The sequence below is a fragment of the Podarcis bocagei genome (assembly GCF_964188305.1).
Source record: "Podarcis bocagei genome assembly, chromosome: 7".
Classification (NCBI taxonomy): domain Eukaryota; kingdom Metazoa; phylum Chordata; class Lepidosauria; order Squamata; family Lacertidae; genus Podarcis; species Podarcis bocagei.
Genome location: NC_138132.1, coordinates 62,417,503 through 62,441,481, shown reverse-complemented (window position 1 = coordinate 62,441,481; position 23,979 = coordinate 62,417,503). Strand labels below are relative to the sequence as shown.

The 23,979-nt window shown below is 42.4% G+C and overlaps 1 protein-coding gene and 1 long non-coding RNA gene across 3 annotated transcripts in view; one reads left to right on the top strand and one right to left on the bottom strand.

Moving 5' to 3' along the window:
* Positions 1-3,225, bottom strand: part of URI1 (URI1 prefoldin like chaperone) — a 44,824-nt gene extending 41,599 nt beyond the window's left edge. For both annotated transcript variants that reach the window (XM_081201223.1, XM_081201224.1), the window contains exon 1: positions 2,954-3,225. In XM_081201223.1, coding sequence (XP_081057349.1) covers positions 2,954-3,025 — 72 coding nt within the window. In that variant the 5' untranslated portion in view covers positions 3,026-3,225. The remainder of the gene's footprint in view (positions 1-2,953) is intronic.
* A 74-nt stretch (positions 3,226-3,299) lies between these two features.
* Positions 3,300-17,226, top strand: LOC308590932. Its single transcript, XR_014009941.1, has 4 exons — positions 3,300-3,767; positions 5,017-5,139; positions 16,787-16,861; positions 17,069-17,226. It is a non-coding gene; the product is annotated as an uncharacterized lncRNA (long non-coding RNA).
* Positions 17,227-23,979: the final 6,753 nt, after the last annotated feature.

Sequence of the window (23,979 nt, the reverse complement as noted above, 5' to 3'; positions counted from 1 at the left end):
TGATCATGTGGATGGTTCAGTGCACAGTCAAGGTTGTGCAATGGAGTGAAGCTGCTTGCACCACTTCACCGCCACACTGTACCACAGCAACTTCTCCCACTGAATGTATGAACCGTGGTAATGTCTTCCAAAGTAAAGTGGTGTGCTTTTTCTGCCTTGTTCCCCATGTGGTAGTCCTATCATACCCTCACAGCATGTTGTATGTGATTTCCTGATAGCCAGAATAAGCACAGGACTTCCAATCTGTCCAGCCTGAAGACAACCATTGGTCAGTTTATCCCCATCACCCAGCTCTGTTTTACTCCTAGAGTAACATGTGAGATAGGCAACAATATATTGCTACGTCCTCACTTTCAAACAGGAACACTCCTGTTCAGGGTTCCAGTCAGTCAGCCATATCACTCCTAGAGTCCCTGGCTTAGTCCCTCGACCAACTACATTCTTTCTGCAGCAATCCTGTAGGGCTCAGGACCCTAGTTATGTCACCCCCTTGCATGCAGAGCTGGCAGCCCCTCACCCTTTCTCAAACACCCTCCTTTGTAGAGTGTTCCCTCAGTCACCTCTCCTCTCCCCTCTCCTTGGGATTCCTCTGGGCAGCCGCAGCTGCCGCCCCTGGTCTCTGAGCTGCCCCCCCCCCATGCCCCAAAGAGAGGTGCTTTCTCACACTGCCTCACAGAGACCTGGGAAGCACCCCCTGGCCAGCTCCAGAAGCACCATTCACCCGCAGAGCTTGTAGCCAGGGCTGCTACAACAAACAGCTGTGCAACCCTTTGGGAGGCAGAGATGCGAGAAGGCATCAGAGGAGGGAGGGAAGGAAAGAAGAACAGAAGCCAGTGTTGCCCCAGGGTGCCACAGCAAACTGGTTGAAAACCACTGCCCTAACCCATTCTGTGGCCCCCTTTGTGTTTCTCTTTCCAAACTGACACTCAAAAGTTCTGTAGCTACTGAACATGCTCAACTCTCATAAACAAACCACATATACTTGGAAGTAAGTTTTACCAATTTCTGTGGACTCACTTCCAAATAAATGTGTCATTGCAACTTTCAAGAGGCTAAATAGTATGCTTCGATGTCTTTTTTCTTTTTAGTATGTAGCACTATTTCAGCTCTAGTAGTTGCAGTCAAGAACTGAATGCAGGCCAAGTGAGCAAGTGAGTGCACCCAGCACAGAAACCAAACACTACTATTCCTCTGGAGGCTTGTTTTAAAAAAGTTTTAATCGCAGGCCACACAAAATTTTTGTGGGCTTATCTACAACTCTAGCCTATTAAGAAGCCAGTCCTCTGAAGTTCAACAGAACTTACTCCCAAGTAAAGTTTGCATTTTAGCCTACAACTCCATGCACAGTTGTCTGGACATAAGCCCCACCTGAAGCACCGTGATTTGTATCCAATGTGAGTTCTACTCAGAATAGACCCATTGGAAGTACAGTGGTATCTCGGGTTAAGTACTTAATTCGTTCTGGAGGCCTGTTGTTAACCTGAAACTGTTCTTAACCTGAAGCACCACTTTAGCTAATGGGGCCTCCCGCTGCTGCAGCGCCGCCGGAGCACTATTTCTGTTCTCATCCTGAAGCAAAGTTCTTAGCCTGAAGCACTATTTCTGGCTTAGCGGAGTCTGTAACCTGAAGCATATGTAACCTGAAGTGTATGTAACCCAAGGTACCACTGTAATGGATATGACATAACTTTTGGTGGTGTTATGAGACAGTATTTTCTGAGGCTCCTCCCAGATTCCCTCCCAAAAGATGTTAGATTGGCTCCTTCTTTGCAATCCTTCTCAGCAGCAGGCTAAGACCTTGTTCAGACAGGCCTTCAAAAACTAAGATGCTGATCACTGGTCTGCTTAACAAGGCAAACTGTACTTTAATTACTGGTTTTAAATGTGTTGTGTATTTTATCTATTGTTTTTTACTAGTTTTTTTTAAGCGAGCTTGCTTATCACTTTGTACTGTATTTTATAATGTTTTTAAACGTTGGAAGTCACCTTGAATTCCGACTTGGGGAGATAAGAGATAACGCAGTGTCCAACTAGGGCCAGTGAGAGACCAGAGCTCAAATCCCCAACTCAGCCATGAAGCTCCCTGGGTGACCTTGGAGCAAGCCCTACCTGGGGCTACCCTGTTTAGGGAAGCTTTTAATGTTTGATGGATTACTGTATTTTAATATTCTGTTGGAAGCCATCCATAATAATAATAATAAGGGGCCAGGCACTGCCTTTCAGCCTAACCTACTTGACAGGGCGGTTGTTGTTGCTGGAATTAAATGAGGAGTGGGTAGAATTATGTATGCCACTTTCAAGAAAGAAGAAGGATGTAACTGTAGTAAAATATATAAGTAAATATACATTAAAACAGTGTTGTAAGAATAACAATAACCACCACGTTACTTTCAAGGGGTCCAAGCCAAGTAGAACCAACACTGGATACCATCCAGACGAACTTATTTCCAAGTAGGAAAGGTTAAAATTGCACTCTCAACTCACACTACGGGGGTTTTTTTTTGGGGGGGGGTTACCAATAATTGCACTGTTTAAAGCGCTCTCTCTCGCTCACACACACACACACACACACACACACACACACACAGGAAAGTCCATCATACACACATACATGGGGAAGTGGAAAGGAAACCCTCTGCAAAACAAACCCTCCACATGGCGCTGCCATGACACAGGCAGCGTGCCTGACACACCCCCTGACGGGGTCCCCTTCCGCTCCCCTGCCAGCCGACCCTCGCGGGCCGCGGCCCCCTCCCCAATACCAGCAGCAATACCCCCCAGCCTACCCCCACCCATACCTCACGAGGCGCCCCCGACCAGGCCTGAGGCGCCGGGCCTGGCGTCAGAACACCCCCTTGCCCTCCTCACAGCCACGCGGCTCCCCACCAGGAGGGCGCCTTCCGTCCCTCGCTCCCTCCCCTCCCCAGGCCCACCTTCCCCGCCCCCAGTTTACCTTTCCATGCTCGTCCCGCAGGCGGCCCAGCTGGGCGGCGCTGAGCGGCGGGGCTCGGCCGGCCGCCTCCATGGACCTAACGGGGCCCCGGGGGTGTGAGTATCGGTGCCTGCGCGTGGCGTGAGCGGGGGGGGGGGGCGGGGAGCCTTGATGAGGGGCGAAAACAAACGGCCGCTCGGGAGGCTTTAAGCCTCTGCCTGCCTCTTACTTCTCTCTCTTATGAGGGGAGGGGGGTTTGTTTTTGGTCCTGCGTATGTGTTTCTCTCTCCTCTATATATTGAGAATATATAGATATATATTCTCCTCAGCAAGGCGAATGAGTCCTATAGAAATGTTTGTGGAGGGCGAAGCGCCGGCTCCGGAGTCGCATCCGCCGCGCGGGGCCCGCCGAAGCCGCCTGGGCCCAGTCAGGAGCCGCTGCTGCTGCCGACGACAACGGGCGAAACATCTCACACTCGCATGCTGGGCCGCGCCGGCGCCGCTTCCTCAGCCGGGGCCCAGGGGTAAGTCGGAGTAGCGGGTGCTGTCGCCGCGCCGCCGGGGATGGAGCGTCGCCCTCGCCCCCAGCCTCTGGTGGACTCGGGCCCGCAGGAGGAGGAAGAGGAGGAGGAGGAAGCGGCGGTTGAGGCCCGTTCCTCGCGCCTGCCTGGCCGTGGCTGTGCAGCTCTCTGGGTAGCCGCCGCCGCCGGGAGGAGGCGAGGAAAGGGGAGGAGGCAGCGGCGGGAGGAGGAGGAGGAGCTGCCTCCGCCGCGAGTTTCCCTCACAGCTTCTCTCGGACGCGCTGCAGGATCAGGCCCGGCTGCCTTACCTGAAGGCTGCTGTCCTAAACCCGCTTACCTGAGGGGAACAAGTGCCTTTGGCTTCAATAGGACTGACATCTTCTCTCTCATAAAACTGTATCTCTCTCATATATATCAAATTTTCAATTTTATATTTCCAAAGAAGCATCTTACAAACTTTTTAAAATATCCAGTAACTTCCCTTCTTCTCTTTCCATGGTTCATTTTACATATGCATATTTTACTATAACCATTCAAATCAAAGTTTTCCACTTTTACATCCATCAAAACTTATTTACTCTGTTGGATTTATCTTAACGCTGCCAGCGTTTTCAGCTGTATGCAGTTATTTTCCATATATTCAATAAATGTTTTCCCGTCTTCTTTAAATGCATGTTCTTCTTGATCTCTTTATAAAGTCTGCAAGTTCTGCATATTTTGTCAGCTTAAGTTGGAAGGACCTTGCTCACTTTCCATTTTTTGGGCTAACTACACATGGGCCACAATTGTTGCATACATAAACAACCTTTACTGACACCTAGGAATTACCGGTAGTTATATCCAACAAAAAGGACTCTAGGTGTGTGTTTTTTCAGAAAGTAGTTTTAAACATTTTTTCAATTCATTATAAATCATTTCCCAATACACTTTTACCTTTTTACATGTACATCACATGTAAAAAAAAGTTCCCTCTGCTTCTTTACACTTCCAACACATATCTGATTCTGTTTTTTTAAATCTTAGTCAACCTATTCAGAGTTAAGTACCATCTATTAATCATTTTCAGGTAATTCTCTTTCAATGAATAAAATGCTATAAATTTCAGGTCACTTTTCCAAAGTTTCTCCTAGAGGTTGAGATCTATATTGTGTCCTATATCTATTGCCCAGTGTGTCATTGAGGCTTTAACAAGTTTGTCTTTTGCTTCCCATTCTAGTAGAAAATTTTACATTTTAGACAAAAGTTTATCCTTATTTTGTAAGAGTTCTTTTTCAAATTGTGAGCTTTGGTCCAGAAATCCATTCTTTTGATCTAATTTAAATATAACATCTTTTAAAAATTGTTTTAATTGAGGGTTTTCTTGGCTTACAAAAGTACCGTATTTTTTGCACCATAACACTCACTTTTTTCCTCCTAGAAAGTAAGGGGAAATGTCTGTGCGTGTTATGGAGGGAATGCCTACGGGTGGCATGCCTACGGATTTTCCTCCTCTAAAAACTATGTGCATGTTATGGTCGGGTGCGTGTTATAGAGCGAAAAATACGGTACACTCTTTATTTTCAGAGACCTGTTCTTTCCAGTGTCAGAAATCTGAATAGGACTTGCTTCTGAATAGGCATGGATAGGGCCTACTGCTTCTGAGGCTGCTCTCATGTACATGCAGTTTTTACTGCGGCTACTCAAAAGGTAAGCTGCAGTAAGAAGTGCTTGCTCACAATAGGACTTAGTTGGAGCTTTCTATGTGTGTTGCAGTGCAAGCCCTACCTGGGGCTACCCAAGAGGTGATCTGAGTGATACTTCTTGAGAAAGAGGTTGAATTCAGGCCTCATCCCACTGACCTGCTGGGAGTAAGTCCCCTTGGGATCAATGGGATTTATTTATAAGTAGGTAGGATTAGGGTCGCTGCTTTTTATTTATTAAATTTATATAGCGCCCTTCTTCTGAGGGTCACAGGGCAGTTTGCAGTACAGGCAGGCAACCACCCATTGACGTGAGGAATTGCATTCCAAGGCACCGCATGTTTTAAGTGTAATCACATATAATTGAAACACCATTGAGAAAGCCTGCAAACACCCCCTTCCACAATTTTTGGTGAAGTTTTTGGGTCACTTTGGGTTTGGCATGATGCGTTTGTGTGCTGTCATTCACGCACCTATGGAATGCACATAAACGGGGTTGCCTGTATAAAACCACAAAAAAGAAAACATAAATTCTTAGGCCGCACCCATGTATATGAAGCTTTAATGCTTATTGCAGCACAATCCTACCCATATCTGCTCCGAAGTAAGATGATGCAAGAAGTGCTTTCTTAAGAAAGATGAAGGCTTTAGGCCTTGTCTTACCTGCTGGGAGTAAGCCCCCTTGGATTCAGTAGGGTTTACTTCTGAGTAGGATTACCACCCATCAGTTCAGGCATTTGTAGAACCCGAAATATGAGACAAAATTCCTACTTGGCATAGGCCCATTAAAGTTTATTAAAAACTAACTTGGGTTCATTAATTTCAATAGTTGTAGTCTGAGTAGAACTTACTTGAATTCAACCCTGGAAATGAATCTCATTGAGCTCTATAATTTTTAACTACTTAGAAGTAAGTCCAATAATCCAAGAACCTGTGTCAAAATACAATGGCTATCCAGCTCTAAAATAGTGAACTTTAGGTTATGACTTCTAAATCTGAGTCTTATCGTGAAATAATTTTTAACAGAATTTGAACCAAAATATTTAAAATGTGTGGCAAAACGCAAAGAAATACACACTATTGCAAGTGTGTTGTAAGAATAATCATTGCAAGCCAATCACCGGGAAGAGTTTTTCTCCACTGGCAAAACATTGAGCTATTAGATTTTTGCTGCCTTGGTTATCATTCAAATTGAGCTAGACTTGCTCTTTGCTTTTTATCCATTCCCTAGAGAGGAAGAAATCATTTCCCTAACGGGGTAGGCTAGACTTGTAAATCTTCACAAAAGGACTGGGGAAAGAAAAGCACACATATACCAAGCAATGGAAGGCTACATATGTTGAATCCATATTGTAGGGGTTGCCAGTGCATGCAGAGGCCTTCCCTAGCTCCGACCCTTCCCCCTCAAAGTGCTTAAAAACATTCTCTTGCAGGAAGTAGAATAGGCTGTAGTTTGTATTTCAGCACTCTGTGTGTTTATGTGTGTGTGGTGTCCGCAACATTTGCTCTGATTTGCAGGTGTACCCTTGGGCTCCCAAAAGTTGGTGACACTTGTTACATTTGTCCCACAATCTGTTTTGCAAGTGACAGGTCTTAGACCTGGCATATACAAGGTGATAACAGAGACATGCTCCTCTAAGTAGGTGTGGTGCCTTCCTCCATCAAGTGGGTAACCATAATTTGATAAGGGGAAAGGTATCTGTTATAGAATATGCCTTTTAGGCAAGGAGTAAGCATGTTGCTTACCATTGTAATAACAAAGCATTGGGTTAGACTGGAAACCGTGGTGTCTGTAAAATCCAGATTTTTTTAAAAAAATTTATACAGGATTATTTGTTATTCTAGAATTGTGAAGTGTAGGTACGAAGCAATGTTCCTTCAGGCTCTCAAAATAAAATTTGTGGTCAGAGCTTACCCAAAACAAGTTTTTCAGGGCTCACTTAAAGGCAGGGGGAACAATCCACCCCAAGATTAGACACATTACATTCATTCATGCATTTAACATCCTGTCTAGTTTGGCCTAGGAGGTGGTGTCATTTTCACTATGCATTCCTGATGAATAGAACAGAGGTCCTTCTTGCAGCATTGTTTGCCCCATCACCTACCACAGGGTTGGAGAACCTGTGTCCCTCCAAATGCTTTTGGACTATAACTCCCATCAGCCCCATAGAGTATGGCCATCAATGATGGGAGTTGTACCCCAGTGACACCTGTAGGGCCAAAGGTTCCCCACCCCTGACCTACCAGATTACTCCTTAATTGGATATTTATTGTGAGGAAGTATTGTATTTAAAAAACAACAACCCAACAACTGACATTTCACTACTCTTGTCACTAAGCTCTGAAACATATAAAACATATAAAAAACTTGTTGTCACAACCATTATGGTTACCTAAAATAGAGGCCTCATTTTTAGTCCAATTGAAATGAATCCAACAGTACAATTCTATGAAATTGGGTGAATCTTTGTTAAGGTCCGCATACCCCTTAGACAGGGATGGTAGGATCAATCAGTTTTGGTTCTTTCAGTTTCTTATTTTTCCTACATTCAGTTCTCTACATTTTTGCAGCATTTTTTCCCCTCCTGAAAATATGTCAATGTTTTAGTGTGAATGTCTCTTAATAAACATATTTTTATATGGAAATATACACATTTTTGCAAGTATTTTCCCATAATATGGTGTATTGTGTGCTATTTTCACTAATCTCATTTTTATGCACATGTTCTCCTAATGGATGCATTTTTGTGAACATTATTTCACTAGAGAACTACATCACAAAATTCGGATGTGTGACTTTCAAAGGATAGCTATGTTTTGGTTCTCATATAAGTTTTGAAAGTGTGAATTTGGCTGATTTGCCTTTTAATGTGAACTGAATCAAATATCTTCCCTATTCTTAGATCAGTAGTACATTTAAGAATATGAGCCTTAGATATATGCAGCCTCACTCTTCCACAGAATGGAATTATTACAGTAACTTTGCATTGAATACAACTCTTGCATAATTCTCAGCACACCCAGCAAGAAGTTTCTAGTTTTAGTTCCTGATCTTTTATGTAAATCTATTATTTTTTATGCTCTTCTTACTAAATAATTTCCTTTTGACACTCTTACTTCACTTCTTGAACATTAGAAACATCCTAATTAAGTAATCAGCCTTATAATCAGGAACTTGCTAATATGTGGCATTCAGATGCTATGGATACTGAAAGCTTTACAAAATGCCTGTTTGTTTCACAAACTGTTGGGAAAGCCAAAAGACAGAACACTGAAGCACCGCCGCCCCCTAAAATTGACTCTGCTGCCATGATAGAGCACAAAGCAGCATGAAGTAAACAAATGAGACGTGGTGCAGTAAATTTATGTCAACAAGCACCATTTTGCATCTGTTAAATTTGGTGAGAAAGCACACAAATGGCTCCAGTTGTGTCAATTTATACAACTTTTCACCAGTGGGTATGCCACTAATCTTTGCTTTAGTGACTAAAATACACGGCATCTGCAGTCTAGTTCAACGCCGACAATTGGCAACATTTCACAATGTACGTCATTTGTCAGAGTACTGACTATATTGCCGTTAATATACAAACCGAACTGTGGGGTGGTTACTGAACTGTCTACATTTAATCTGCCACAGGAAAAATATTCTAACCGTGTCAGGCAGACACTTCCCTAGAAGAATATGATACATCACTTTAGGCAAAAATTCAGTGTGTACTTAGTTTAACCCGTGAAATTCTTACATGGGAAGCATGTAGGGATGGGATATGCTTGGTCTAAAATAAAGAAGATTAAGGACGGGACTTAATTTTAGCTTCTTATTCCTCTTTTGCTAAGAAAATCTCACACAAAGCAGAAACAATGAGGCTTCAGGAGTAACACAAAGCATGCCAAAGTATTTTCATTCCCCCAGCTCAACAACATAATTAGTGGCAAGTCAGCAGAAGAAAGAGGAGAGTAGCTGGTTGTCACCAGCTGATCAGTATATTCCTGGGAATCAGATATCAGAATCTGAAGAAAACGTCTAAAATTTACCTTTGAATTGAGATTTGGGGCTAAAATGAAAAATAACAGATCACACCAGTAGCATGTTCCTCAGTTCCCATATCACATGGATACCTTACTGAATCCAGTTCTTATTTGCTGCCATTGTAGAAACTGGAGGGCTAATTTGTATGCTTTCTAGTTGCTTCTCTGCTGGGTCTGATTAGCATCACCTGGAAATTCCAGCTTTTCTGCATTCAGTCTCATGCGGGAGAAAATCTTCTGGCTTAAATAAGATTAGTGTCACTTTAGTGGACTTTCCCCATGTTTTCTGTGTTACGGAGGTAAACTTTTGAACTTGTCAATTTTAAACTTTCAAAGCTAACCAGATACATACCTAATGGATTCTGACTCTTTTTTTACTTAAGGTAGAACTACACATCACGTATAGTTCCATGATTCTTCTGAGAGAGACGGTTTTTTAAAAACAAAGCCACAACGCAGTCACTACACCCGCAATTTATTGTAGACTTCTTGCCACCATCTCCTGTGTTTATTTTTTTCCTCTGTGGATGCTTGAGGGCAATGATTCATAGCACTTGGGGCAAGAGCCTGGATATACTGGAGAGCTGGGGTGTCATGTTGCTACTGTCTTTACTTGTTGATCACTCACTCTTGCTACCTGGTCCACTTTGCTGGCCAACGTGCTTCTTCCAGACTTCACTGTAGATTCACTGTAGCCTCACCCAGAATCAGGAACGCCACAGGAATAAAATATTGGGGGGGGGGCAAGTAGGCCTCACCCCACATAATTGTTCACATGACGTGGCACACACACACCATCTGAATGGCAATGCCCATCAATTGGGGGGCTCAAATATTTTAGGGGGGGGACAAAGGAACCTCAGCCCCTAGGAGTTCGCTCCTATGCCCAGAATCATAGAATTACATTCAGCTCTACTGATAGACTGTATTTAAAACAGTGATATCAGTTTATGCCACCTGTTGAGAGTTAATGTGAATGAAAAGTCAGGTCTTGACTTACTCACTGAGAACAATTTTAGCAGCCTACAAGCATAGACTCTGCAGGTGCATTTTGTTACTGGGATTGCTCGGTTTAGAAGATGATGAAGGCTAGGTGTGCAAGTTTGCTAAGAAAATAGCCTTTAGTCCATTTTTAGAGGATGGAAAGAGCTTCTACCCAAAAGAAGATGCAATTCCAGCTGTCACCATATTTAAGACTTCAAAGCTGGATATAAAAACAAAAAAAAACCAACATTTGAACTAGAACTGAAAGTGATAGTCCATGTGCTATGCTTATGGAATGCCAAGTGGAAACCCAAGAGATGAATCTAGCCCAGGACGTGGGTGTTGGTGGATATGGCTGGTCATCATCAACTTCATCTTAATATCTTATAATTCCTCTTTTTTCTCTCTGTCCTTTTATGGTGTAAAATGTTGATGGAACAGCTGCAAGGCTGTTCTAAACATCAAAACTATTGTTGTGATATATAAAAAATCTATAAAGCCTGACCAAGGTTGCAGTTAATGCTGAACCCAGCCGTTACAGATCATGCTGGGGTATGATCAAAACACTTCTACATCTACAAAGCATGTTAATCTTGAACTTTGGTTAGGAGGAACTTTGCTATTATTACTGTTCTTTCTCTTATGCACTCAATTTGGGGCTACCCTCAGGCTGCAGCTAGTGCAAAATACTATGGCTGTTGATGGTGACAGATTATCGCTAGCACGGAACTCCAGTGCTCAAAAGCTTGCATTGGTTACAGGACCATGTTCAAGGTTCTTGTATTAATTTACAAGGACCTTAACTTGGGCCCAGGATGCCTATATAGTTAGATCCCTGCCCAATCACTGAGGTCAGCGATTTCCCCCGTAGCTTGGGTACACAGATCATATCCATCGGGAGCCATCCTGCATTCAGCACTGAGGGTCCAGCTTTATGGAACTCCCTTTCCGTTGAGACCAGAAAAGTCCATTCCCTGTTGAAAACCTGGCACCTAATGACGACCTATTTATTTCATTCTGCAGTTTAAGTGACAAACTTTTTAATTAACTTTATCTGGATGTGTTTTTTTAAGTTATTGTACACTGCTTAGAGGTACTTTCAAATAAGTGGTATATAAATTGTCAGAATCAATCAATAATATTGCTAGTTATTAATTACTAAATATGCTTGGGGGTAACATATTTTTTTATTTAAGCCAGACTGCTGCAGCACTCTGTGGTCAAAAGGTGCTTCAAGTGAGGAGTATTTATCCACGGTATTTTGCAGTGCCTTTGTCAGTTTGGAGCATTGAGTTGTTGTAGCCAAATAAAGCCTCCTCTGTGTAGAGATAGCATTGCATATAACCGTTTAAAGGTAAGATGTCATAGTATCAGAGTTATATATTCCAGCCTGCAAGTATTTGCCACAGATTACGTCAATAAATCAAGGCTTTGGGCTTCCATTGTCTCTAAGTTAGCTGGATGGATTTAAAGTTGAGCAGCTTGCCCAGTATACACACACCCATGCACACACAATGCCTCTTTACTATTCCCATACAAATGTCTAATCAATGTAATAAGCTTTCAATGTTGCATCTCTCCATGAAATTTGTGCCTGAGATGTCAGCTCTGAACCATGCAGCTGCACCAGCACAGCAGCTTGAGGGGACTTGCTATTTTTCAGAGGAACTTTGTGAAAGTGGTTGCATATCCTAGGTCAAGAAGACAAGAGTTTGAACTTTTATCAGGTGCAGCAGAGACAAAACACAATACTTCTTAGGGCCTTGCTTTTGTCTTCAGACCAGAGGAAAGCAGATCAAAGGGAAATGGAAAGAATGGGGCTTGCACGCTTTACATTTCCTGTTAGAAGAGACCTTGGGGAACAGTTGAAGTTTTGAGAAAGTCATGATTGTGTGAAGTCTTCTGGAATTATTCACAAGTAAATGGGTTCTATAGGGCCCTTGCATGCTGTAACTAAATTCCTTCCTTTCTAAACTGCTTTCCAGTCTGGAATTTTCCAAAGTACTGATCTATTTATAGAGAATAGGTCCACCTGGTTACTGGATGAGATGATAAGAAATGTTTCATTCTTCTAAGAGCATAGTATGAAAGTACATGAAGCAGCAACCTTCCTGAAGCTAAGCAGATCTGGTCTAGTAATCACTGCCAGGTGAGGAAACAGCTAGACAATATAGTTTATACTGTCTCAAGATCCCTGGATAAAAACCATGATCTATAATAAAATAAATAAAAAATAAGGCTCAGAGGCTTATTTGTTCTATTTATTAGTTGCTTTTTTCAGAAAGGTGAATTCAAATTTACTTTTAAAAACAAGAGGAAAAACAACCCCTAAATGCTCACCAATTACATATATAAAAGAGCAGATCCAACAGAACCCCACTAAAAGATAAGGAGAAAATTAAGGTCCAAAGGCCTTAGTGCAGTGATGGCCAAACTTGGCCCTCCAGCTGTTTTGGGACTACAATTCCCATCATCCCTGACCACTGGTCCTGTTAGCTAGGGATGGTGAGAGTTGTAGTCCCAAACCAGCTGGAGGGCCAAGTTTGGCCATCACTGCCTTAGTGAATAAAAATGTTTTGCCAGGTACCTAAGAACCTAAGAAATAGGTTTGGTGGTGGGCATGAGTGTCTGGGGAGAGCATTTCACAAACAAGGAGCCACCACTTAGAAGGCCTTCTCTTATGTCACCACGCTCCACACTATTCAGAGGAAGCACACAGAAAAAGGGTTCAGATGACAAGTACAGGATCTGGTTCATATGAGAACAGGATGCTGGACTAGATGGGCTATTGGTCTGATCTAGTAGGCTCTTCTTACGTTCTTATGTAAGCAACAGTAGTGGATCCAGAAGTAACCCCAAGCTTTGTACCTGCTCCTTCAGAAGGAGTGTAACCTCACCTAGAGCAGGCCATACCATATCCCACTAGTCTAAGGAACAGCACCTCAATCTTACAAGGATTAAACTTCAGTTTATTGGCACTTATACAGTCCCTGAGGCCAGACATCAATCTAGCACATCCACTGCCACGCCTGCAGATGTAAAAAACGGGCCTTCCCATTATCTGTATGTTCTCCTCTGAGCACCTGCAGTTGAGCTAGATTGAGCCAGTGTGCTATCACTCCTAAACTTGTGATCAAGACTTACAAATTTCTTGTACATCCTCATAGCCCAAATTTTCAGCTGCACTCCACAAGCCTCCTCCTTTCCCTTCCTCTGCTCCAAAAAGGAGGAATTTTGTGATCTAATCAACTGCATCTGGCTGCAATCTATTTGCAAAACAGGACACTCGGTTCCAAATTCAGATGGTTGTGACTTCACTTTAAAGGCAAGCTGGAACAAGATGTCCTCAATAAATAAGGTAAACCAACCCGTTTGCCTGGGACTTAAGTGACTTCACTCTAGTACCTCACCCACAAGAGGGAACAATGGAACATTACCAATTTCCTTGCCTTCAGGCAAGCATGAAAAATAAGCAGCTTCACTGCTAATGTTTCGTTGTTACCCTGTTTATTTTTAAAGTCCTTACCTATCCTTTTATTTTCACGTTTTGTTTCACTCCTCACAATGACACAAGCCCTTTGTATTTATTTTCCCTATTCATTTTGATATAATATATTCATTAACAAACTCGGTGCTTTTAACAGCTAAAATTCAATCTATTTCCCTTAGTGCCCACTACTCCTTTTATTTCCTTCACCTTTTGTATTGTTCCTTACCATCTGTTCTGTTCTAACAAACCGTATTCTCCTGCCCAAGGCATCTCCTATTTACTGACTCCCCACCAGTTTTGTTTAATTCTTCCCAGTCAACTTCCAAATGCTACTGAGCATTGCATTAATCTTTATTAAAAACAGGAACTGTAGTGAGGCTGTGAAACAAATTGAGAGAAACCACAGACTCTTATTCTTTATGCCAATACTGAAGCAGATCCAGTGGGTGGTAGATATACATTTTTTAAAAACTGCCTAAGAAATGGTTTAAGAGCACAAATCCTTTCAATCTTTTATAAATTCTAAAGTGGGAACCATGTACATACACATCACAAAAAGGATTTTGCAACGTTACTAGCTTACATGGCAAAATCATGCAAAAGAAAACCCAAACAACCCCTTTCTGAAGGCAGCTCAGTGGACTTTGATGGGGGATAGCCACTGTGGCACTCAGAACAGGATGATGGACTTGATGAGCCATTGGCTTGCTCCAGCAAGCTCTTCTTACATTCTCATGATACTGTAACTATACATTTGAATATACATTTAGTAGACTTTGTGCATCCAGACTGCAAAATGGGGGAAGGGCCATAGCTCAGTGGTAGAGCATTTGCCTTTCAAACAGAAGGTCCCAGGTTCATATCCAGGTAGGGATGGGAGAACTTCCTGAAAACCTGGAGGCCCGCTGCCAGTCAGTGCTGACAGTACTGAGCTAGCTGGACCAATGGTCTGACTTGATATAAGATAGCTTCCTATGTTTCCTATATTCCTAAATCAGATTGACCTGGGATCTGAAGGATGTTGGCCTGCCCTACTCTGGCCAGAAGAAAGAATTGTGGAGAATCTAATCAATGTAGTCTTCTTGCACCACAAGCCAGAGCAGGTCAGGCGATGTCCCAACCAAAGCTTCCAGGTGAGGTTAGGTGCACTTGCTGGTCTGTGCTACTAGTACACCTGTCCCTAAGGCAGGGCTATGGAACTTTTGGTCTTCCCAGTGCTGTTGGACTCCCAACTCCTATCATCCCTGACCATTAGTTATGCTTGTTGGGGATGATGGGAGTCCAATAACGCCTGGAGGGCCACATTTCCCCCAGCCTTCCCCTAAGGTTACTAAGTTTTCACCACACCCCAACCTCAACTGCAGAGGGGATGGGCCTGACAGGTGCTGCCCATGCACTCACGTGGATAGGTGAATATTGGGGACTTTTGGTACATGACACCCAAATTGCGGGATACCCTAAATTATGGGCTGCCATCTGGCCTCACAATGGCTTGCTTTGCAGCTAGCAGCAAGACATTATTCCTACATGTAGTATCTCAATTCATGGTGCAGGAACGAACACACATGTCTCTTTCTTCCCCAACAACCCGACATGTAGCTGCTTCACCCATGGTAAGCAGAAAGGTCTAAAGGAGGATCCTTAGCATGTTGTGAACCTTTGTGCAAGCAGGAATCCTGCAGTATTGGGGTTTCTGACCACAGAGAGGCTTGTAACCGTGTTCAGGAGAACATATGACATTCCTATTCAATGTGGAAAGGGTCAGGCTAGGAACAGGGCTTGTGTTCATGGCCCTATGGGATAGCCTATTCAGGAATAACACTCAAGCAAGGTTATTGTCTTGCGTGTTTCAGCTGGTGTTTGAGCCTTGTGTGAACTTACTGTACTTTGTATCCAGTTGCTTCCTTGTGAAGTCTGCATCTGTTGTGGGATTTTGTTGTTGTCGTTGGAAGTAAAGTGACGGTGCTTGCAGAAAGCTACCTCAACTACTGGAGGGAAGGTAGACAAAAAGGCAACCTGTTCTTTCTTCACTAATTCCTTCCCGCCGGACTATTTATTTCTGTACTCCACTGCTATATACACACCCCAAACACCACCATCTTCGTTCTGTTGTTTTCAACTATTGTCTTAGGATTGTTTCTGCTTCTTTGTGATCAGCCGCTGAAAGGTAGGGATGTTGGGGAAGAGATGCAGTTCACCCTTGAAGGCCACCCTACTGAATTTGGGCTTTCCAAACCAATGCATTAACTGAAGCACACACACCCTTCAAAATTCACACTTCTCCAAATTTTGCAGCCAAGCAATGCATAAAGGAATGCATCTGTTGGGGATAAAGAGTACATTAAAATCAAAACAGTTAATGAAGTTCAGCAGGCAATTTACTGCATTCTGGTTCCTTTGAAAGCAGAGTAGACAAATATATGGAGAATACATTGATCAATAGCTGCAAGTCCATGATGGCTCTGAATTCCAGCTGCTGGGAATCACAAGCGCAAACAGTGCTGTTGCACTTGGGTCCTTCATAGGCACTGAGCTGGCCACTGTCAGAACAGCATGCTGGACTAGATAGGCTTTTGGTCTGATCCTGCAGTAAAACCAAAATTCTTACACAGGTATGTTCAGAGGCAAACACATGACTATATCTGCACTGCACTGATCTTCTGTTGCAGAATCTGTGTTTAGATATATTCTTAATGCAATTCCTACATGCATTTTTCATTCCAGTATTTCCGCTCACATAATTTCTCCATATGCGCAGCATTGCAGCAAACATAGTATATATACATTGAAAAACCAATAGCACCAATACAAATATTATGAAAGAGATTCATTTGCCTTTTAGCCCTGTTCATTTTCTTTGAAATGACCTGTCCTAGATTTTTAGATTAAAAATAACAAGTATGTAATTCATAAATACCACATGAATTTGATATAAAAAAAATTAAAACCTTACCTACGGTACTTCAGTACCTGACTTGTATATTTATGTGACTATTGTTAGAAGTGACTAATTGGGTTTGATTAGCTTCATCATTAATATTCTGTCCATAATTTAACATGCTTCAATAAAATACCCTAAAGCAGTATAATGATTAGATTTCAGGAATATGTGTTTTGCAATTAAGTTGCTCTTGATTTTGATATGCAGATTAAGAAATGGTGGTCTCGTCTATAAAAAAAAAATACTGCCCTTATTAACTCAGCAGTATACTCTGAAGATTAGGTAAGAAATCCAAGATTTTCTCTTTGTATATACTAGTTAAAATGTATTTCAATCAAGCATATGTGAGCAAATCAGATTTGATTAGTTAAGTTCACAGTCATTCTATCTAAATGAATAATGTGTCACCTAACATTGCAAAAATTTGATTAATAGTTTATCAGTTAATTAAAAATGTGGTTTAATTTTTCTTTTCTTTCTTTTTTTTAGGATAATGCAAGGTAGATAGTCCTTGCGTTCATCACAAATGCAAATAGCTTTATCTTGAATCTATTGTTCTTCTTCATTCCATAGCCAACTGGCAGAGAAATAAAGATCTGAGAGTGATCTCTGTAAGAGCAAAGTAGTAAAACTTTTGTTTGCTTACACATATGGCTGCCAGTTGTCTTAAGTTCAAGAGGAAGAGACAAAGGTTTTTCATCTGTGTCTGGAGCCGACAAAAATTGCTCTTCCTTTCCCCTTGTCTCTTTTTTTGGCCCAGCTCTGGTGACCTTTGAACATTCTCCTGACCACATGGGAAGCACTCGTCTGTGAGCCAGCACCATGGGGTAGGGGGCTGCATCTGAATGATGCAGGCCACCTAGTCAGGGCTGATCATATAGAATGGGGACCTGGTGAACACATGCAATCAGCTTCATCCACATGGTTGAGTCATTGAAGTTGCATCATGCCACAGCTGGAAGAGCCCAGCTGTTAGTGGCGCATAGGACCCAACTAGATCTGGGGGTGAGGGTGATCCATGTGGGTCGGGCTGATTTCTTGTGTGCTTCCCAGGTGCCCATTCCTCTGGGAGACACCCCACATGATCAGCCCTGTGGTTTGTGGTTGGGTTTGCTCAAGGACACGTTCCCATGTATTCAGGGAAATGTTGAACTGTTGAAAAGTCAGCAAAGCCAGGCCCTCCAAAAACGCAGGATAAGGGGAAGACTCCTCGGGAATCACAGTCTCCTCACAAGTATGGTCCTCTTTGACATCAGCTACCAGTTTGCTTGTGTATCACTTGTTGCCTAGCATGTATGTGATAAACAAACCAGGCGGCCTTGGTGATTGTGTTACCTTCAAACCAGGAGTTGTGGCTTGTTGCTCCCTAACAAATCATGATTGCTCACCAACTTGTAGCCATGGTTTGTGGTTGACTTGTTACAGAGGATGAACCATGATAAGCATGTGGTCAGGGGAAGAACTAAGTGGGAGTAATATTATAGTGTGCACATGTCCACAGATTATTCCTGATACATCATGATGAGCTGCCAAGTCTAGCTTACAATTATGTAAGAACGTGGTCAGCGTCTGCAAAAATGAAAACAGCTGGGAGTTGCAGCTGAGTCTTATAAAAAGTCACACCTAGGAGGTTCCTTCAGAACTCTGAAGGCAGTTGTGGACAAAAATTTGGTGTGTCTCCTGCCTCTCACACTTCGTTCTAAATCATTGTTGTGGTGCCCAGTGCAGCCAAACTGGTTGCACTACCCAAAAATTGTTTTTCTGAGGGATCCCTGAAATCTCATCACATATAAAACAGGAGAATGCATAACAATATCATTTTTTAGCAAAACAGTTTATTAATTTTTGTATATTTTGTATATTCTTATTCTATACTTCAACCCATAAGGGTTTCCAGAGCTTCTAACAATTCATTAAAAAATGGTCAGTTAAAATCTAAGCAAGTATAGACATAATAAAGTTAAGAAACTACCGAACAGCAAAAATAATTACCACAACCCAATAAAATCAGGTCCAAATAAATATAAAACAGTTGTTTAAAAGCTATGAAAAGCTAGAAATGAAACGTGCTGAGCTGTGATGGCGAATCCCATAGCTTTGGCAAACGTGTTGCTTCCAAAGTTATGTAGCCCTGAACCCAAAATACGTTCCAGTAATAAAGAGTAATTTAGCACATGGCCTACATCTGGCCAATGTGGAGCTATCCAATGTTTAGTGAAAGGTCTTTCCAAAATCTGGGTAAGTATTTTTGGCTGATGAGCATTGTCGCTCAGATACAATAACTGGCATTTCTTTTTAGAGCAACTTGAGAATTGGATCATTCTTTTTGGTAGGTTTATGAACTGTACATCTATATTTGCATGCACACACATGGAAGCAATCGTGCAGTTTTCCAAATTGTTTTCTTCTTCTAAAGGTGTTTTATGAGCAAACGCTAATATTTTTCATGTGGTTGGATTCTGTTTTTGCTGCTTCCATTAAATACTACCCAACCGTTTTTGTTTGTTTGTTTGTTTTTTTCGTAGATCTATATTTTACATTTGACTCCCTGTTGAAACAATACAAAGTGATCAGTGGTCACCTGCAGAGCCCAAACTGCCTTGGGTCAGCTCAACCCAAATGAACCCAGGGCTCATCTTCTACTCAGTAATATCATAGTTGCATTGAACTGTAAACTGGGTGTATGCTATACACTCTAAAATAAATCCAGAGTGATCCATTGTTCCTCCTGCACAGTTAGCCTTGTAAACCTATTCTGTCCAATCCTATCTAGCTTCTGATGAAAATACATGCACAAAATTAGACTTTTATCTTCAGCCAAGCTAGACCAATTTTGGTCAGCAAGAAGTGTAGCTCAAAATGGTTCCTTAAGCTATGTTGATTGTCTCCAGCCAGGTCCTATCCAGAGTAGATCTATTGGAATTAATGGACCTAAGTTATCATTGCTAGAATTAATATATTAATCACATTTTACAATACTTTACAAGGAGATTGACACATTAGACAATTAAAATCACAAAAACTACAAATACATTTAAATACAAGATGAAAATCCTAACAAAAGGACGCTCATGGTAAAGACCCATTTATCCAGTTGGAAAAACCTGTTGGAACAAAACAAAAAAAAGTATTCAGCTGCTAGTTGTGTGCATTAATTTCCATGGATCTACTTTGAGTGGACTAACATTGGACACAGCCCATCTTTTTTCTCACTATTTTAGAGAAATTGCACTCTCCTCTTGCCTTCAGTTGTAGGAAATTATAGCAAATCCTTTTTTGTGCACGCACACACACGTCAGTGATAGATCTAGCAAGATTTCCAGTTGATTTCAATCTTAACTGTGAGTGTCCAGCACTTTGAAAATGCAGGGCCCCTAATGACTTAGCTCTAGATGTGTATACCTGCGACAGATAGCAACTAATTGCTCATGGATAATGATGTAATAGGTTTCCCATCCAACATTAATATGTAGCTATATTAATATATCACAACCTGGTAATGTGGTATGACTAGGATCTATATCAAATGATTATGTCAATGGGCCATTAAGCAAATAGTATATTAAACCCAGAGTACAGCATGAGCCTCTGAATAGAAGTGTACGTCGAGAACTTAAGTGAGACTCTAAAAAACAGGCATTAACATGCAGATGGAAAGAGGGTCACATGATTGTTTTTGCAAGTCCTACAGACAATTGAGTTTGCATTCTGTCTGTATCCCATCCAAATTTTAGAATGCCATGAGAGTGGGAAGGGGGGGTTGATTGGGCAGGATTCCTGCCTGGTACATTGTGATGTGTAATTATTGGTATAGAAACAGACCTAAGATCACCACGTCCTGGTGAGGTCGATTGTTCCAGGATAGCAAGTCTCCTAAGGTCCTGCTTACCCAACAAGGAATCAGAAGCTCTCGTCTCATCCTAGCATTGACCAAAATGGTAGACAGCTTTGCAGGCATTAAGTTTTGTGTGTGTATATATGGAGCGCAGGAATAAATAGTCTGGTAAGATGGCTGGTTGTTGGAATAAGGAAACTTAAGGTTTATTACTCCTGGGAGACAAAGCCATTCTGAGCACAAGCTTACATGTTGCTATCATGGAGTCATGAGGTTAACAAGAGGAAGCTCCAAGACCAAGGCATACAGAGAAAGACTAGCTGGACAAGAAGGGAGGGAGGGAGGGAGGGAGGGAGGGAGGGAAGCCTGAACAAACACACTCTACATGGCAACAAGTGGAAGGAATCAGTGACGGAAAAAGAGACTACATTCCTATTGCCCCCCGCCCCGGTTCAGGTGATTTATTGCAGGTGTTGATTTATTACAGATGTTTACTCTCAACAGCTGGATGATTGAATGGCGGGAGGAGGATGCAGGTAGGCTCATTTCTGCACCCTTTCACACAGCCCTTTACCTTTCCATCCAGACAAGCAAAAGTCATCTGCAGAATTCAAGACGCATTCAAACCAAGCAAAAGCAGTCAAGGAAGATGCAATGAGGTATGGGGCTTGCCATACCTCCTGAGGGCCACAACCAGCCTTTAGTCCTAAGGTTCCCCACTCTAGGAATATGCAACAGGGAGGAGGAAGAGGAGATGGGTGCAAACAGGAAGGGGAGTCCAAGGGCTCCCCACAAACCTCTAACCAGCCCTTAATAGCAGCTCCATACATGACACCGATGCAGAAGGAAAGGAAAATCAAACTTATTTGAACCCCTTATAACCTGTTTCAAGTGCTCATTTGTTCTTGGCATTTATATTCTGCCCAATGAACCATGCCTCTGGGTATTTCACAGATTTAAAAATAAACGCAACACAAATGCAGTCAAAATAAAAACAATCAATAAAAGAAACTTGCATCGCCATAATTCATGCGAAAGCAGTGTAAGATCAAGAACATTAAAAGCAGCTCTGAAAGTCGGCATCAGTGTGTGTGTGTGTGTGTGTGTGTGTGTGTGTGTGTGTGTGTAAACTAGCACAAAAGGCTTGCAGCCAACTACAAGGTCCTACTTTGAATAGACCCGATGAAATAACTGACCTTAAGTTAGTTGTGCCCATTAACTTCAATGGACCTGCTCTGAGTAGGCTTAGCATTGGACACCACCCAAAATAACCATCGTTTTTAAAAAGTCTGGGAGAATAAAAATGCCTTCACCTGGTGCTGAATGCAGGTGTCAGGCAAGCTTCTTTGGGGACAGCATTCCTTCACTAGGGTGCCACTACTCAGAAGTAAGCACAGGAACTAAAACAAAAGAAGCTGCTGCATACAGAGTCAGATCTTTGTTCAATCTAGCCCACTATTGTCTACACTGACTGGCAGTTCTCCAGTATTTCAAACAGAAGTCTTTCCCATCACTACCTGGAGACACCTGGGGTTGAACCAGGTACCTTATGCATGAAAAGCAGACGCTCTACCACTAACCTGTGGACCTGCCGTGGAGCATCCTCTCTCCTCCTAAACATACATTGCAGGGAGTTGAGCTAGATAACCCGTTGGGTCCCTTCCAGCTCTATAATTCTATGATTCTATTATTCGAATCAGGTTGCGTCTTTCTTATAGCCTTTTTAACTTGATGTGTTGACTTCTCCATAATTAATCCGAGGCCCAGACATCATGGTCAGATGTGATTTCACATGGCTGAACTTTGCTTCATTTGAATCTTTTCCCTATGCATCATTAGAAGTTATAACTGTAATAGGATGACGATATTACTGCAATACTAATATTGTGCTGTCCATTCCTGCTCCGAGCAGTGGTCTTAATGGGCATTGGAAGCAGTCATTGTAAAGATGGCATGTGACGTACCTGTGCGTTTGAAATCTATTGCCTTTTAGAAAGAAGATGAATAGAGGAAAAGCAGCAGGTCCAGATGGCTTGACCAACTGTACTCACTGCATAAGCTGGGAGGGGAAATGTGTTAATTAGCAAGCCACTCAGGCCTTGGTTTTTCAAAACTATCATTCAACATAGTGGGCTTAATTTGAGGCAGGGCTGAGCCCTGGAACCCGTTTTAATTAATGTCAGGGCCCCATCACAGAGCAAGTGATGAGATGATAAAGTGTCCCAAAGCACATGTAGAGCTAGTTAATTATATGTACACTCATAACTCATGAGTTGTATCATGCACCAAGGAGCGAACACAGATTAATCACTGCCAACAGAACTTTTATACTACCCTATGTGTCATCTACAATGCAATGGGTTGGACCCAGACTAAGTTAACTGGATCTGGTTCCTATGCTATCATGGATGCTTTAGTTGAGATTCCTGCATTGCAGGGGGTTGGACTAGATGACCCTTGGGGTCCCTTCCAACTCTAGAATACTCTTGATTCCATGAGTCTATGAAATCAATGGAACTTAGTAACATTGGAAGTTGTCTTGTGCCAAGTCAAACCATTGGTGTATTGTCAACACTGACTGGCAGTAACTCTTCGGGGTTCCCAGCCCTACCTGGAGATGCTGGTGGTTGAGCCTGGGACCTTTTGAACAAAAGGCCACTGAGTTACGGTAACTCCCCCTTAACGTAAGTCATGATTAATTTGTCACATTGATTTCAATGGGACCTAGGTTCCACTTAGTTGGGATCCAATTCAATGGCTTGAATTCAAATGTGTGGCTGTTTTGGCATGTGGAACGGATCTGAAATCTTATGGAAAGACTGTTTTGCATCTTATCCTAGAGAGCTATCCAAGGAAAGCAAAGCTAAACCCAAAAGAGAAGTATGAGAAGGATTATCAGCCTCTATCCTATTACTGCAGTGCATGAACTCTTGAGTGAGGCTTTGCAGAGCAGCACCAGTGACTGATTTTCCTCTACTCGCCATTATTTGCATCCAGGCGAATGCTTTTTCAGTGGAGCCAGTTGTGGACAGTTTTGGTCTCGTCATCCTGAACAGAATGTTGCAGAGCTGGAAAAGGTTCAGAAAGGACAACCAGTGTGATCAAAGGGCTATTGCAACTCCCCTCTTGGGGGCTTTTTTCTAAACTAATTCTTTGAACGATTGACAGAGATGCTGTTCAACCAAACTCTACATTGATTTGAACCAGAGTTGCACAATCTGAACATTTTCAGAAACCAAGCTGCGGAACTTTCATAGTCAGTCAGCTTTTGTATCTTAGGGTAGAAGGTAGAAAAAGCAGCAAGCTTTTTGAAGCTAAGCAGGTCTGGACTTAGCCAGTGCCTGGATGGGAGGCCATGAGGAGTCATATGTGAACCAGCTTGAGCTGGATGTTGTAGCAATAAAATCCACCCATCCATCCATCCTGAATCCCAAAGCTGAACTCAGATGAACTTCAGAATCCAATGCCTGAGGGACGGTTCATGCACACACATTTTCCCTTGATAACTGCAGCATGTTTGAATGAGCCACCGAAGAGCGAACAAATCTGATATAACATTTGTACC